Source organism: Heterodontus francisci, chromosome 5 (genome assembly GCF_036365525.1).
Source record: "Heterodontus francisci isolate sHetFra1 chromosome 5, sHetFra1.hap1, whole genome shotgun sequence".
NCBI classification, from domain to species: domain Eukaryota; kingdom Metazoa; phylum Chordata; class Chondrichthyes; order Heterodontiformes; family Heterodontidae; genus Heterodontus; species Heterodontus francisci.
Window position 1 is genome coordinate 191,937,194 of NC_090375.1, and position 14,850 is coordinate 191,952,043.

The 14,850-nt window shown below is 42.8% G+C and overlaps 1 protein-coding gene across 1 annotated transcript; it reads left to right on the forward strand.

Annotated features, from left to right (window-relative positions):
- Positions 1-396: 396 nt before the first annotated feature.
- Positions 397-13,628, forward strand: klhl38a (kelch-like family member 38a). Its single transcript, XM_068030995.1, has 5 exons — positions 397-586; positions 3,529-4,894; positions 8,485-8,590; positions 9,607-9,892; positions 12,049-13,628. The coding sequence occupies exons 2-5, from the start codon at positions 3,530-3,532 to the stop codon at positions 12,050-12,052; spliced, it is 1,761 nt and encodes a 586-aa protein (XP_067887096.1). The 5' UTR covers positions 397-586; position 3,529; the 3' UTR covers positions 12,053-13,628.
- Positions 13,629-14,850: the final 1,222 nt, after the last annotated feature.

A 14,850-nucleotide genomic window follows, 5' to 3' on the forward strand; every position in this document is an offset into this window, starting at 1 on the left:
TCTCTGAACATTTTGCAAAGCAACCAAACATCTCAGTAGCAACAGGTCATAGTTTCAATGGAAACTGTAGCTTGAGAGATTAATCCCGGCTTAGCAACCGTTGGCACCTGGGAATGGGTTTCCATTCGCTGTGTCTTTCAGTTAAACTAGGTGAAGGTGCATCTTCATGTTGCTCTCTGCCCGTATGCAGAGCTAAAAAACGAGGCCCCCAAGAGGTGGCTTCAAAATGCTCCATGGCTTAGCTTACCCTCAGTGCAAACAAGTAACTGAAAAGTCACATGTGCTGTCAGCTGCAAGTGCACACTGCCCTATTAATAGTCATGGAATGCTGACAATGTTTTGCGCCTGAGTGCTCAGCTAAATACAAGTATCAAAGCCTGTTCAATAACAAATCTGGAAAACATTAATTCAGGAAAATTCAGTACTGCTGCTCAACGGAGTCCTTCACTTCCCCTTGTTGTGTGCGTATGTGTGTGTTGATGACAGAAGGCATCAGGCCCGAAAAGAAGGCTTAAAGAGGAAAGGTCAGCACAATACAGAAGACGGTGCTCTGAACCTCACAACCACACAGAGAAACATCATTCAGGTAGTTCAATAATCTGTTTGAAATGTTTTGACAACTCCCTACCCATTAAAAGACCCGTTCGTATCTTTCCTCTAACTTGTCGTCTTTATGTGCTTGTCAATTGCTTGTATGCAAGTTAAAAAAATATTGATGTTATACTTGAATTCCTTGGTGTAGTTAGTGAAATGTCATGTATGGGTTTCATGCATGACTGCTCCTTATATATTTACATCTAAGATCCTTACCTTAAATCACAGAAGTCATTGGTGCTTTGATAAAATGTCTATCCTGCAAAAATTTGGCCTCAACTTTCCTTGTGTGCACTGGGGGGCTGTTATTGGGAGGAGTAGGGGGGAGTTGAGGCGGAGGCGGGGCTGAAACTGGACTACGTCTATGCTGTGTTACTGCCCATTGTTGGGTGGTTCCTGTCCCCTTTGCTGCCAATGTAGTACAAAGAAGTGGTACTGGTGTGAAGTGGCCATCGAGCAGAATTCCTGACTGTTGTGCCATTGGTGTTCTTATGCTAAGTGGCAAAAGTGGGCTCAGATTTGGCAAGGCCGGTCCTCTTACAAGACAAATCTATCACTTGCCTTGCAGAAAACAGCCCTCATTTCATCTGAAAGATTCTTCAGATTGACCTACTGCAGCTTGAGCCAGGAACTAGCCAATGTTTCTAGTTTGCCTCCCTCACCTCGCTTCCCCTGCCCCGCCATCCACCACCACCTCCCCCTCCCCCCAGCCCCCAACTAGCAGACCACACAGCTGCACCAATATTGACCCAAGGAATTCCCAGCCAGAGGCAACTGGTGGAGGTCCTGTCCCACCATAATTATACTGGCAGAGGAGAACCTCACATTTTCACAATCTTCGTTCAGCGTGACCAGTGTGGAGACATGTTCAAAGTTAGCACAGATCAGATGTCGGGTTAAAAAACTGGAGAGCCAATCCTGCAATCAATGCTCCCTTTCAGCTTGATGCATTCAATACTAAACTGGACAAATTACGCCCAAGTTAGACCTGAGGGGTGGGGGCCATACTGAGGGAATGAAGGTTTAGTTGAAGCTGAGGCCATCGAAGGCTGCGATTAGCGAGCGGGTGAGAAAATCAACAGCTACAGTGACACTGTGCTGAATGGCAGGCCAAAGGCTCGGTATTTGGGAGATTGAGGATGCAATTGTAAGTGAGTATTTTTCCAGGGACAGTTGCAGACAGAAATGGAGTTAAAGGAGGAAGGGGAGGATGGTAAGGAATATAAGGAAGTAGTTGGAGATGAGAATGGAGGTGGTGATGTCCAGGGCACGGCTGCAAATATTTGCAGGAGTGTTCATATGGATGGTGAGATTTGAGGACATGGGGAAGTAAGTGGGAGTTAATGAGCAAGGGGGCTGAGATGGGGTTTAAAATCACTTAGACGAGTTGTCACTCCTCAAAGTCAGGAACCTGTCAGGCCAAAAATGTAATTGGGTTAAGCAGCCATTATTTGTCACTAACCATACTGAGTGTTTCATAATTGAACATTTCAACCGATCAAAAATCGGTTCCATTCATTGGACAAATAGAAAAGCTTCCACTCAGTGACTGGGAAGTGCTACGATCCACCCAATCAAATATTTCAATATTATTTAAACTAAGCAATCTGGAACCAGCATCCTTTGCAAAAGAACCAATTGAGACATTCAATTTCTCTCTACTGTTCTTAATGGCTCTTTTCCCTCCTCTCTGAGGTCAGTGTACACCGCTATAATTAATGGCGGAGGGAGCAGACGAGTTTTCCCACTGTTTCCAGTGCATTTACCATGCAGGAATGGCAGGGAAATTTTTTTTTATCAGCAAAGAAATTCAAGCGCAAATTGTTTCTGCCTAATTTTTCCCATTAACGGCTTCTTCCCCCGAGTTTCCTCAGGCTCCTGGAGACCCTCCTGCAGTCAGCCAGCCAAGTCGCCTCTGAGGTGACCGTCGGTCGACCACCATCGTGTCCTGACTGCAGCAGGACTATGGTAAACATCACAAATTATGCTCCAAACCCAGGACAATCTGAACAGGAAGCCCATCTCAGGAATGTAAGAAATCTTGAATAGCTGACAGTCCATTACTGGCAGTTCATAGAATCTTACAGCACAGAAGGAGGCCATTCGGCCCATCGTGCCTGTGCCGGCTCTTTGAAAGAGCTATCGATTTAGTCCCACTCCCTGCTCTTTCCCCGTAACCCTGCAATTTTTTTTCATTTTCAAGTATTTATCCAACTCTCTTTTGAAATTTACTATTAAATCACCATCCACCGTCCTTTCAGGCAGCGCAGTCCCGATCACAACAGCTTGCTGCGTAAATTTCTTTCCTCATCTCACCTCTAGCTTTTTTGCCAAATATCTTTAAAAAAGTAACTCGCCAAGCCATCTTAGACAGCACCTTCCAAACTCGCAGCCTCTACCATCTAGAAGGACAAGGGCATTAGATGCAATGGCAACACCACCACCTGCAAGTTCCCCTCCAAGCCACACACCATCCTGACTTGGAACTATATCGCCGTTCCTTCACTGTCGCTGGGTCAAAATCATGGAACTCCCTTCCTAACAGCACTGTGGGTGTGGTTCAAGACAGCGGCTCACCACCACCTTCTCAAGGGCAATTAGGGATGGGCAATAAATGCTGGCCTGGCCAGCGACGCCCGCATCCCATGAATGATTAAAAAACATTGGGATTCAGGTAATAGTGAGCCACTATTGAGATTTGTGATAAAATTTAAACTCTTTATAATCTGCCGCTAACCCATGAACAACCTATATCCATGAACTCGGATTTAGTACGGGATCACTTACAGAATTTCTATAGTATTTGCATGTTTAGGTTTCCTATTTTTCCTGAACCACAACCAAATTTGCATGTCAAACAATGTCCGAGAATTGCTACTTAAAAAAATACGATCATTGTGAAGTTCAAAGTTTATAAAAGCTTCTGTTTTCCAGCATGGATGAAGACAATCAAAATATGGTTCTCCACAACTGTTTCCATTTCAAAGAAACGGACCTCTCTTATCAATTATTAAAACAGCTTAATACTCTACGGCAAGAGGAGACATTGATTGATGTCATTCTTTGCGCTGGAGACAAAGAAGTCCCTTGTCACCGAAATGTATTGGCATCAAGTAGCCCCTATTTCAGAGCCATGTTTTGCAATAACTTCAAAGAGAGCTTCCTAACACGTGTACGTTTGTCGGGGATCCATGTGGACATTCTGATTCAGATTGTGGATTATGTCTATACAGGAGAGATTACCATAAACACAGCAAATGTTTTCTCTCTGATGGAGGCTGCTGCTATTTACCAGTACCCCAAAGTGTTTGAGGCTTGCTCATTGTACTTGCAAAATCAATTAACAGCAGAGAACTGCCTTGGCATGATTAGACTGGCGGAAATATTCAGCTGTGAAAGCCTGCAGAAAAAGGCGAAGGCAATCGCGTTGCAACAGTTCCTGGAGGTTGCATCATCTGAGGACTTGAAGGAGCTCTCCTGCACTGAACTTGCAGACTATCTGGGAGATGATGAACTCTGCGCTGAGGAAGAGCAAGTTTTTGATACACTGACAACTTGGATCAACCACGACCCAAAGACCAGACAGAAACACGTGCATGAGCTCCTCGAGAAAGTTCGACTCCAATATGTCCATCCCACCTACCTCTTGCACTTTATAGCCAACAATCCTTTTGTTCAGTCATCGCCCGTTTGCAAAAGCATCTTGGAATCAGCCAGCAGGCTGCTATTTTCTTTGAGCCCTGCAAACACCCCTGACATCAAGCCCATATGGTACGTTCCACGCAGGTATGCTTCCCAGGAGTTCCTTGTCATTATTGGAGGTAGAAAGGGTAACCAGCAGACAACAAGAGAGGCGTTACTATATGACTCAAGGACTCAGCAGTGGCTGGCTCTTTCCAAGCTTCCTGTGCATCTCTACAAAGCATCCTCAGTGTGTTTACACAATAATATATACATCATTGGAGGAGTGATCATTGATAATAAGAAGACTGTTGTAAGTGCAAGTGTTTATAGTTTCTCTTTGAAGATGAACTGTTGGAAGTCTGAAGTAGACATGTTGGTGCCATGCTATTCTCATCAGACCATAGCACACATGAACTATATTTTCTCCCTGGGAGGGGTTGGGCCAAGTCAAGAGATACTAAATACGCTACATAGATATGACAGCATTTTCAGCGTCTGGGAAAAAATGGCACCCATGCCCGTTGCCGTGCTACATCCAGCTATTGCTGCCAAGAACCAAAGGCTCTATCTTTTCGGCGGAGAAGACACTGTACAGAATGCCGTTCGCCTGATACAGGTACAGTCGTCAGGCTCATTCTCCACTAGTTTTTTGTGTTAAAAGGTGGTGGGGGGGGGTGAAATTAGACAATGTCAGCACCCAGCCACCATAACACAAGCTGGTGATGTGTGTAGAGCTAGAATAAACTGACCAGAAGCAGCATGGAGAACCTTCCTGAAAAAAGCCCCTTCTTCAGACAGCCGCAGAATCACACAACTGACAACACGGGACAACTGTTGACCCATTGCACCTGTGTAACTGTTAGTTCTTCAATAGGTGCTCGCTGCTGTAATGTCACTTCCATTCTCTATCTCTGTATCTTTCTCTATGTTTTATTTGATACCATTACCTTTTTTAAATTATACTGGAGCCTGGGCAGGGGACTAAGAATGGGTTGCTGTTTTTAATATACAATTTGGCACAAGTTGGGGAACAAGAGCCATGAATGGACCTGTGTGCCTTCTCAGGTGGATGTAAAAACCCCCAGAGGGCTAATTTGAAGATAATTGGGTGGGGGCAGGGGGGAACCATGGTGTCCAGTGACCAATATTTATCTCTCAACCAACATTACAAAAACATATTATCTAGCCACTATCACGTTGCTCAGTGGGATCATGCTGTGCACAAATTGGCTGCAGTATTTCCTGCATTACAACAATGGCCAGACTTCAAAAAAAGCACTTCATTGGCTGTAAAGCACTTTGGGATGTCCTGAGGTAGTGAAAGGCACCATATCAATGCAAGTCTTTTTTTTCTTTTAATGTAGGAGATACCTAATAATGCAAAATATGCCTCTTCATATCGACTTTTCCTGGATTTACCATTTTAGACGGCTTTGCCCTTTCACTATAATTAAACCTAATCCCCTGTACACTCCAACACTTGGTTCTCCCCATCGTAAAAATTAAAATTCTTCCTCACTACTCTATTTACCCTCACTGCAAGACCATTGGTATCAGTTCAGTTTAGGTGAAGCCATTCCATTTCAAGAGCTTCCTTTGCCTCAAGAACTGTCCTAGTGTCCCTACACCAATAAGCAAATCTGACAACATCGCAGGGCTGAGTGGGTTTAAGTCACAAGAGAAAGGGCAGGGTTTTGCCAGCGGACTTCGGAACCCCAGCCGAATGGGCAAATGGGGGTCAGAAGCACGCACTGTGGGGGAAACAGTCACCTGGCTGTGATGGTCCACAAATTGGCCAATTAGTGGCCAGAAGGTGGGCTTGCCATCCAATTAAGGAGAGCAGGCCGGCTCTCGAAGCTGGAAGGCCAATAGGAGGCCCTCGAGCACTGAAGAAGCACCAGAGTGCAGTACAGGTAAGTGAGAGAGAGGGCGTCTCCACTTTGAGATGCCCTCTCTCCAACATTTTTAAATAAAAAACAAAAAATCTTCAGTAGCCGGGTCATTGTTGTGCCAGGCCTCTAGGCCTGCCTGAGTACCCCCAGGCAGCCGCGTTGTTCCCGAATGTCTTCAGGGGACCTGGAAGCTGACGAGAAAATTCCAGTTGGCCTTGACAATTGGCCTTAACAGTTTGTTAGCTATTCTCTTGGCACCCGCCCACCTCCGTGCCTGCCCAGTCAGAGGGTAAAAATCCAGCCTAAAACTTGCTTAGCCAAGTAGTTTACGACAGCAGTTATTCCCCAGCTCATGCTTGCTTAAAATGAGGTTTGATGTATTGGACGTCATTGTGTGCAGAAAATTCGGGCAATTTGTCACCTTACCCGTCGATAACACTGCTAATCATATTAGCGGTCTTATGAGGCTGAAATTGCTCAATTAATCACAGATTTGTGTTATAAAGAAGCATGCATTAGAGATTACTGTTTGACTACCAGCAAGGATTTGTAAAAAGAGCCGAATGGGGCAAGGTGATTGAGTCTGGATTAAGTACTGCTTTCCAGAGGTAAGGGTCTGGGTCTGGACAAAGTAAGGACAACTGGAGGATTAAGCCCTTAACATTTGTTGACTATGAGGATCAGTCTCTATATGACACACACATCATTTAATCAAGAGGGGAAATTATTGACAAATTACATTAAATTTAACATTATCAGATCAGTTCATCAAAACCATAACATGAGACAATCCACATTAATGCACTCAATAAATAAAGTACTCATAAATCACTAAGGTCAAATATTCAACTGCTGCATCTCTGGTTGTGAAGCCACTGATAAATCCACAGCAAGGACTTCGTTACCGAGTTTGTGATTCGCTGACAGTTGTGTCAAATATTCAGCAAATAACTTATTCGACTTAGAATCAAGTCGCACAAATTGCCAGATATCGGAGTACTGACCCACAACAACAAAATTGCACTTGCCCTATCATCCTCCCCACCTTCACTTCACATTTGATTGGGTGGAAGTGAAAAAATGCAGCTATTTAAGTGCCAGACAAATGGGGTTGGTATGATGTGACTCCCACCAGGGCACAGCTTTCCTGCATTTACACAGGCCATAGCAGTAGCAAGGCCCAGCCACAAAAAAAGAGGTAGCATTCCTACAGTGTACTTCCAAGAGTCATACAGCACAAAAAGTTGCCATTCAGTCCATTGTACCTCTTTGAAAGAACTATCCAATTAGTCCTACTCCCCCGTGCTCTTTCCTCATAATCCTGCAAATTTTTTCTTTCCCAAGTATTTATCAATTCCCATTTGAAAGTTGCTACTGAATCTGCTTCCATCTCCTTTTAGGGAGTGTTTACCAGATCCTCACAACTCACTGCAGAAAAAGAATTTCTCCTCATCTCCCCTCTGGTTCTTTTACCAATTATCTTAAATTTGTAACCTCTGGTTACTGACTCGCCTGCCAGTGGAAACAGTTTCTCCCCATTTACTCTAACAAAACCCTTCAGAATTTTGAACGCCTCTATTCAATCTCCCCTTAGTCTTCTCTGCTCTTCGGAGAACAATCCCAGTTTCCCCAGTCTCTTCTCATAACTGAAATCCCTCATCTCTGGTGCCATTCTAGTAAATCTCTTCTGCAACCTTGATATTCTTCCTCAAGTGCAGTCCCCAGAATTGAATAGAATACTCCAGCTGAGGCCTGGTCAGTGATTTATAAAGAATTATCACAACTTCCTTCCTTTTAAATAAGATTTACAGCACAGAAACAGGCCATTCAGCCCACCTGGTCTATGCCTGTGTTTATGCTTCCCATGAGTCCTCTCCCACCCTATTTCATCTCACTGTCATGTATTTATCAATTTCCCCTTAAAGACATGTATACTATTCAACTCTTCCACACCTTGTGGTAGCAAGCTCCACATTCTCACCACTCTTTGTGTAGAGCAGTTTCTCCTGAATTCCCTATTGGATTTACTAGTGATGATCTTATATTTATGGCCCCTAGTTTTGATCTCACCAGCAAGTGAAAACATCTTCCCTACGTCTATACTTTCAAATCTTAAAGACCCCTATCAGGTCACCGCTCAGCCTTCTCTTTTCAAGAGAAAACAGCCCCACAGTGTTCAGTCTTTTCCTATTAGTTTAGCAGCAAATATTTTCAGAAGCAGTAAAGTTAAAGCATTATGAATGCTTGGTACAAAGCATTTGAATGTCTTTTCTGCATTACTTTCGAAGTGTTTTAATTCTGTATTATTATTTAGGTTTACAACATATCGAGGAACATGTGGTTCAGAATGGAGACAAGGATGGTTAAAAACATTTGTGCACCTGCAGCTGTGATTGGTGACAGGATTATTATTATTGGAGGTAAAATGGAACAGATGCAATGGTAATGGCATGGAACTTGGCTTTAAAATAATACAATGGCCCTGAATTTGTTGGACTGGGGCATCACACAGCTGATTACAGTGCAGTGAGGGTAGCGGGGCACCTGAGGCCTCAGTAAATGACAGGACTAACATCTATATCTCCTCAAACAATAAGATTTAAGGATTGAGAAAGAAACAGAGGAACAACGGAGAAAGAAATCGGGTGAATCAGAGTTAACTCAGGTCCAGAAAGAGAAATAGAGGGAAACAAAGATTGAATTGAGAGAGAGAAGGAAAAAAAAAGAAACAGAAAAGTAAGAAAAAAATGTAAAATTTGAAAACGTCTCACAACAATTTGCAGGAATGAGACTCGACAGGTTTAATTGTTCTAGATCTGGGCCAGAGAGGTTGATTGTCATTACAGGAACATAAATCTCCTCATACAAAGAGTCCTTACACTGTTAAGTACCAGCCTTAACTTTCTGTGGTGATTTTAATTCATACTTACAGCACAAATCCAGCAATGTCCTGAAAATCACAGGGAAGTAGAGGGTGAGATCCTGTTTTTGTGAGGTTAATGACGGAGTGGCACAAATCATCCAACAACTTTGCGCACTGGTGGAGGTAAACAATGCCACTATTTCAAAGAAGAGCAGGGGAGTTCTCCCCAGTATCCTGGCCAATACTTATCCCTCAATCAACATCACAAAAACAGATTATCTGGCCATTATCACATTGCTGTTTGTGGGAGCTTGCTGTGCACAAATTGGCTGCCAATTTGGCTGTCAACAATGACTACACTTCAAAAAGTACTTCATTGACTGTAAAGTGCTTTGCTATGTTCTCAGGTCATTAAGAGGTGCTATATAAATGCAGGTCTTTCTTTCCCAATATCTTAATCAAAAACCTTATCGTTGAAAACATTATGGGCCGAAGGGCCTGTTTCTGTGCTGTATGAATCTATGACTCTATGATTGCATTGTTTTTTTTTAAATGCGGTTTTTATTCCCTCAGGATACACAAGAAGAGTGATTGCCTTTGACACAAAGTCAAACCAATTTGTAAAATGTGCTGATATGAAAGAGAGGAAGATGCATCACGGAGCGACTGTTATAAACAACAAGGTCTATGTTACTGGTGGACGGTGCATCACCTCAGACAACAACATTGAAGACAGTGATGCATTTGATTGTTACGACCCAGAGACAGACAGCTGGATATCTAAAGGAAGGCTGCCACACAAACTGTTTGACCATAGCTGCTTAACACTGCATAGCATCTCCTACAAGTCCCTCACATTGTAAGTGCTATAACAGTGTGACGTAGTAACAGGCTCAGGCAGGAAAAGACCTTCACTAGACTCTCTATGCAGAGGTTTTCCTTCTTGCCTGCCTTAATAACCTTGAATCCCATTTGTTAAGGACCAATCCAGTTCCCATTTTCACTTCTTGTTCCACCACCTGTGCCAGGACCCCATCCCACATACTTATCACACTCAGGAAAAAAAAGTTCCTCCTGCACTTCTTAGTTTTTTGTTATTCATTTCTAAATATGACCCATCGTGCTTAAATTCTGTACACAAAAGGAAAGCTTAGTGGAATCTAATGCATAAGAAATTTTCTCATTGCTCAATCATCAGTCCCATTAACTTTAATATCAGGTTGGACATACAAATAGAATAGAAAAGAAGAATTTTTTTTATAAGTGTGAAACTTGTAAGTGTTGATTTTCAAAGATTCTTGGGTATGCTTGTACATGGAACACAGAAAGTAACTATACAAACAAACAATTAAGAAGGCAAATGGCATGTTGGCCTTTATTGCAAGGGGATTGGAGTACAAGAATAAGGAAGTCTTGCTACAACTGTACAGAGTTTTGTTGACTGGAATACTGTGTGTCGTTTTGGTCTCCACATTTAAGAAAAAATATACATGTAATGGAGGCGGTACCGAGAAGGTCCCTGAGATGAGGGGGTTGTCCTATGATGAGAGGCTGAGTAAATTGGGCCTGTATTCTTTGGAGTTTCGAAGAATGAGAGGTGATCTCTTTGGAACATACAAGATTCTGAAGGGGCCGGATAGGGTAGACACTGAGAGGTTATTTCCACTGGTCAGGGAATCTAAAACACAGGGGCACAGTCTCATGATAAGGGGACAATCAATGAGGACGGAGATGAGGAGAAATTACTTCACTCAAAGGGTTGTGAATCTTTGGAATTCTCTATCCCAGAGGGTTGTGGATGCTCCATCATTGAATACATTTAAGGCTGGGATAGATAGATTTTTGGTTTCTCAGGGAATCAAGGGAATTGAAGCCTAAGATCAGCCATGATCGTATTGAATGGTGGAGCAGGCTCAATGGGCCATATGGTCTACTCCTGCTCCTATTTCTTGTGTTCTTCTACAACTGGAAGGCCACAGAATATAACCGAAGGTGGCTTTCTGTCTCAGTGTGCCTAAAGCTTTCATAATTTTAAGCACGTCTGTCAAGTACCCTCTCAGTCTTCTCTTTTCAGGAGGGAAAAGACCCAGGGTCTTTACTTTAAGTTCTGCCACCTTCTGCCTGTCCCCTCTAATAACTGAATATCCTTTTTGAAATAGGGTGAGAGTGTGGGCATGTTCAATCAAGTGAGATTTGCCCACTATACATGATGGCTGTAAATAAAATGATAAAATCGCACCGTTTATTTGTGTGTGAAATGCTTTGACCTTTGGACCTGATGGGCTGCTATATCAATGCAGCTGTTCTTTTTCAGTCATTAATTAAAAATGGGCTTGCAATCTGCCTTCACTCTTTGTCCAGCTTTAAGAGTTTGGAGACGCTGCAATTCCTGCTGTATCTGTTTCGAGGGTTGTTTGAAAAGAAAAATCGTGACGTGTATCTCTGTCACTTGATGAAAGGTAAAATGACTTGCTTAAAACCTAATTCTTTTCTAACCTTTGCCAGTTCTGATGAAAGGTCACAGACCTGAAACGTTAACTCTGCTTCTCTCTGCACAGATGCTGCCAGACCTGCTGAGTATTTCCAGCACTTTCTGTTTTTATTTCAGCTTTCCAGCATCTGCAGTATTTTGCTTTTATTAAAATGACAACTGCTGCCTTATCCCTACAATATCAGTACTTGTGCTTTTTCTTTCACTGTTTGGAGAAAGATTGCTGGAGAAACATGATGCTGATTTTTTTTTTCACTAATCTAGATATAATTCTTGAGAAATAATCAGGAGGCAGTGTTCAAGGATATTAAATCTGAGCTTTAAATTGTAGAAGGAATGGAAGCCTAAGGAAAGTGAGGTTTGCCTCAATAAAATTTTCTTTTATTACATTCAGTGCACCTTAGCAAGAAGTTGTGTTTTGGCCAATAGCAACTACTGCCCCATTTAAATATGGATGTTTTAAATGGAGGGAGCTGTATTTCCAAAGTTGTAAATGATTTATCTTGATGCTTATGTCTTCACAGTTGATTAGTTCAACAGTTGAAGAACTGATGCCTCTTCTGATGAAGAGAAGCCAGAGAACCCGATGAGTTCCTAGTGAGGGCAAGCTGCAAGTTAAAAAGCTCGTCACAGTCAACTATCGGAGCCCAAGACACAGTAGGATGAAAATATCCTGATGACGAGAGCCTCTAGAGTGTCTCTCCTGAAAAGGCATGGGACATCAGCAACATTTCATCTAGTCCTCTGCAAAGCACTTCCCACAGTGAGGAGGGAAAGTCAGTGGTAGAATTTGCCTAGGCCACTGACCCAAGCTCCCCAGTGAAGGTCCGAGAGTAGGTCATTTGGCCATAAGGAACAGACTTGCATTTCTATAGCACCTTTCATGACCTCAGGACATCCCAAAGCACTTTACAGCTGATGAAGTACTTTTAAATTGTAGTCAATGTTCAATGTAGGAAATGCAGCAGGGAATGTGTGCACAGCAAGTTCCCTCAAACAGCAATGTGATATTGACTGGATAGTGAAGTTGGTCGAGGAATAAATGTTAGCCTGGACACCAGGAAGAACTCCGCTGCTCTTCTTCAAAATGGTGCCATGGGATCTTTTCAGTTCACTTGAGAGGATAAACCGGGCCTCAGTTTAATGACATGTCTAAAAGACAGCACTTCCAACAGTGCAGCACGCCCTCAGTACTGCACTGGGAATGTTAGCCTGGATCTTGCAGTTAAGTCTCTGGAGTGGGACTTGGACCCACAGTGTTCTAACTCAGAGGCAAGAGTGTTATCCTCTCAGCCACTGTTGGCAACAAATTGCCATGTAACCACAGAGAAAAAGAGAGGGGTTGATATTGTCATTTAAAAAAAATCAGACAGCATAAATTACAGCTTGTCACTATCTGTGGTAATGTACCATATTTGGCAGTAAATATGGATTAATGTGTTGCTGCAACAACACTCAAGACTTCGACTGCTGGATCGGCACCCCATCCACCACCCTAAACATTCGCGCCCTTCATCACTAACGTGCAGTGGCAGCAGTGTGTACCATCTACAAGATGCACTGCAGCAACACACCTCCTTCGACAGCAACTTCTAAACCCGCGACCTTTACCACCTAGAAGGAGAAGGGCAGCAAACGCTGACTTGGAACTATATCATTGTTCCTTCACTATCACTGGGTTAAAAGCATAGAACCCCCTCCCTAACAGCACTGTAGGTGTACCTGCAGCACATGGACTGCAGCAGTTCAAGAAGGCAGCTCACCACCACCTTCTCAAGGGCAATTAGTGATGGGCAATAACTGCTGGCCTGGCCAGCGATGCTCACATCCCATGAATAAATTTGTTAAAGCTTTGCCAACTAAATGATGATTTGGCAATTTAATATGTATACTTGAACCTATCGCAACATTCTTAACAGGGATACTTAGCTTCCATTTTTATTGAAAATATGTATCTAATTTTCACTCTGACTACTGTTTGTATTCACTTTGTTGTATTTTACTTAATTTAGGTGGTTTTTTAATCTTGAATACAAACCAAAGTTTTGATATTGTAAGATTGCAGAAAAAATGTTTCTGTATCCAAATCTCAGTTACTGTGAGGAGTCTGGTGATGATAAAGTTTATTTCTTGAACTTCTATGTCTATCTCTTTGGCTACCATTATATACACTTGTCGAGCTGAATTGACGTTCCAAGATCACTCAAATGGGAAAGATTTAGGTTAATTTGATAATGTCATTTATTACATATTTATTGTGCAGAAATAGGACATTTGGCCCAACAAGTCCAACAGGTCCCTGCTGGTGGTTATGCTCCTCCCACCCTGCTTCATCACACCCTATCACCATATCCTTCTATTCCTTTCTCCCTCATGTGTTTATCTAGCTTCCCCTTAAATGTATCGATGCTATTCACCTCAACTACTCCCTGTAGTAGCAAGTTCAACATTCTCACCACTCTCTGGGTAAAAAACAAATTGCCTGAATTCCCTATTGGCTTTATTAGTGACTATCTTATATTTCTGGTCCCTAGTTCTGGTCTCCCCCAAAAATGTTCTATTATGGCCAGGTGAGGAAAGGTCACAAGGCTCCCCTCTTGTCCTTCCTCTTATTTGACCGCAACAGGGTTTATTCCTTTTTAAACAGTGGGTGTGCTACCACTTCAGTGAGTGTTTACCTTTTATCTTTGTTGTGATCATAAAAGAACCAATCGGACGGGTTTTCTTGCGTTTCAACAAGAAGAAGGTGAGTTTATTATTCTTAACAATCTAAACCCGATCTAACTAAAATAATAAAATACGCAACATGTTCACACACACACAAATAGATTACAGAGTGATGAGGGGTAGATTTGTGCTTGGATGGGTGTCCAGAACAAATAAAAATTAATACACAGTCTGTGGGGTTGGGTCATTCCATTGTCTTCTGGCTGAAGTTGTGTTCTTGGAGTCTTCGGCTGGTAGAAGTGTACTTTGTGGCTGGCTCACCTGGCTCAGGGTTTTCTTGGAGGCAGACTTGTAGATGGCTTTCTTCCCCTGGTGTCTTCATCTTGGATCTAGCAACTGGCAACTAGGCTTCGCATGCCCCATCAGGTCTTCTGGAGAAAGAGAGAGAAAAAGAGCCAGCCCTCCTGCTTCTGCACAGTCTGAGTCACTGGCTTATCTTTTTGTCCAAGGGAAACTCCCAGCTTTTTCAGAGATGGACAGACAATCACATGACCGCCTCAGATTCAAGTTTTAGGAATTTCAACCTCTCAGGCCTCAGGATGCCAGTATTTACAGTTGGAGGGGTTTGCCCTTTCAATGTTAATTTTTCTGGATGGCTT

Bases quoted from the DNA above. Each gene is read 5' to 3' on its own strand.
- klhl38a (XM_068030995.1), top strand. From the start codon at position 3,530: ATGGATGAAGACAATCAAAATATGGTTCTCCACAACTGTTTCCATTTC. The intron at 4,895-8,484 runs GTACAGTCGTCA...ATTATTATTTAG, and splicing joins ATGCCGTTCGCCTGATACAG to GTTTACAACATATCGAGGAA. The intron at 8,591-9,606 runs GTAAAATGGAAC...TTATTCCCTCAG, and splicing joins CAGGATTATTATTATTGGAG to GATACACAAGAAGAGTGATT.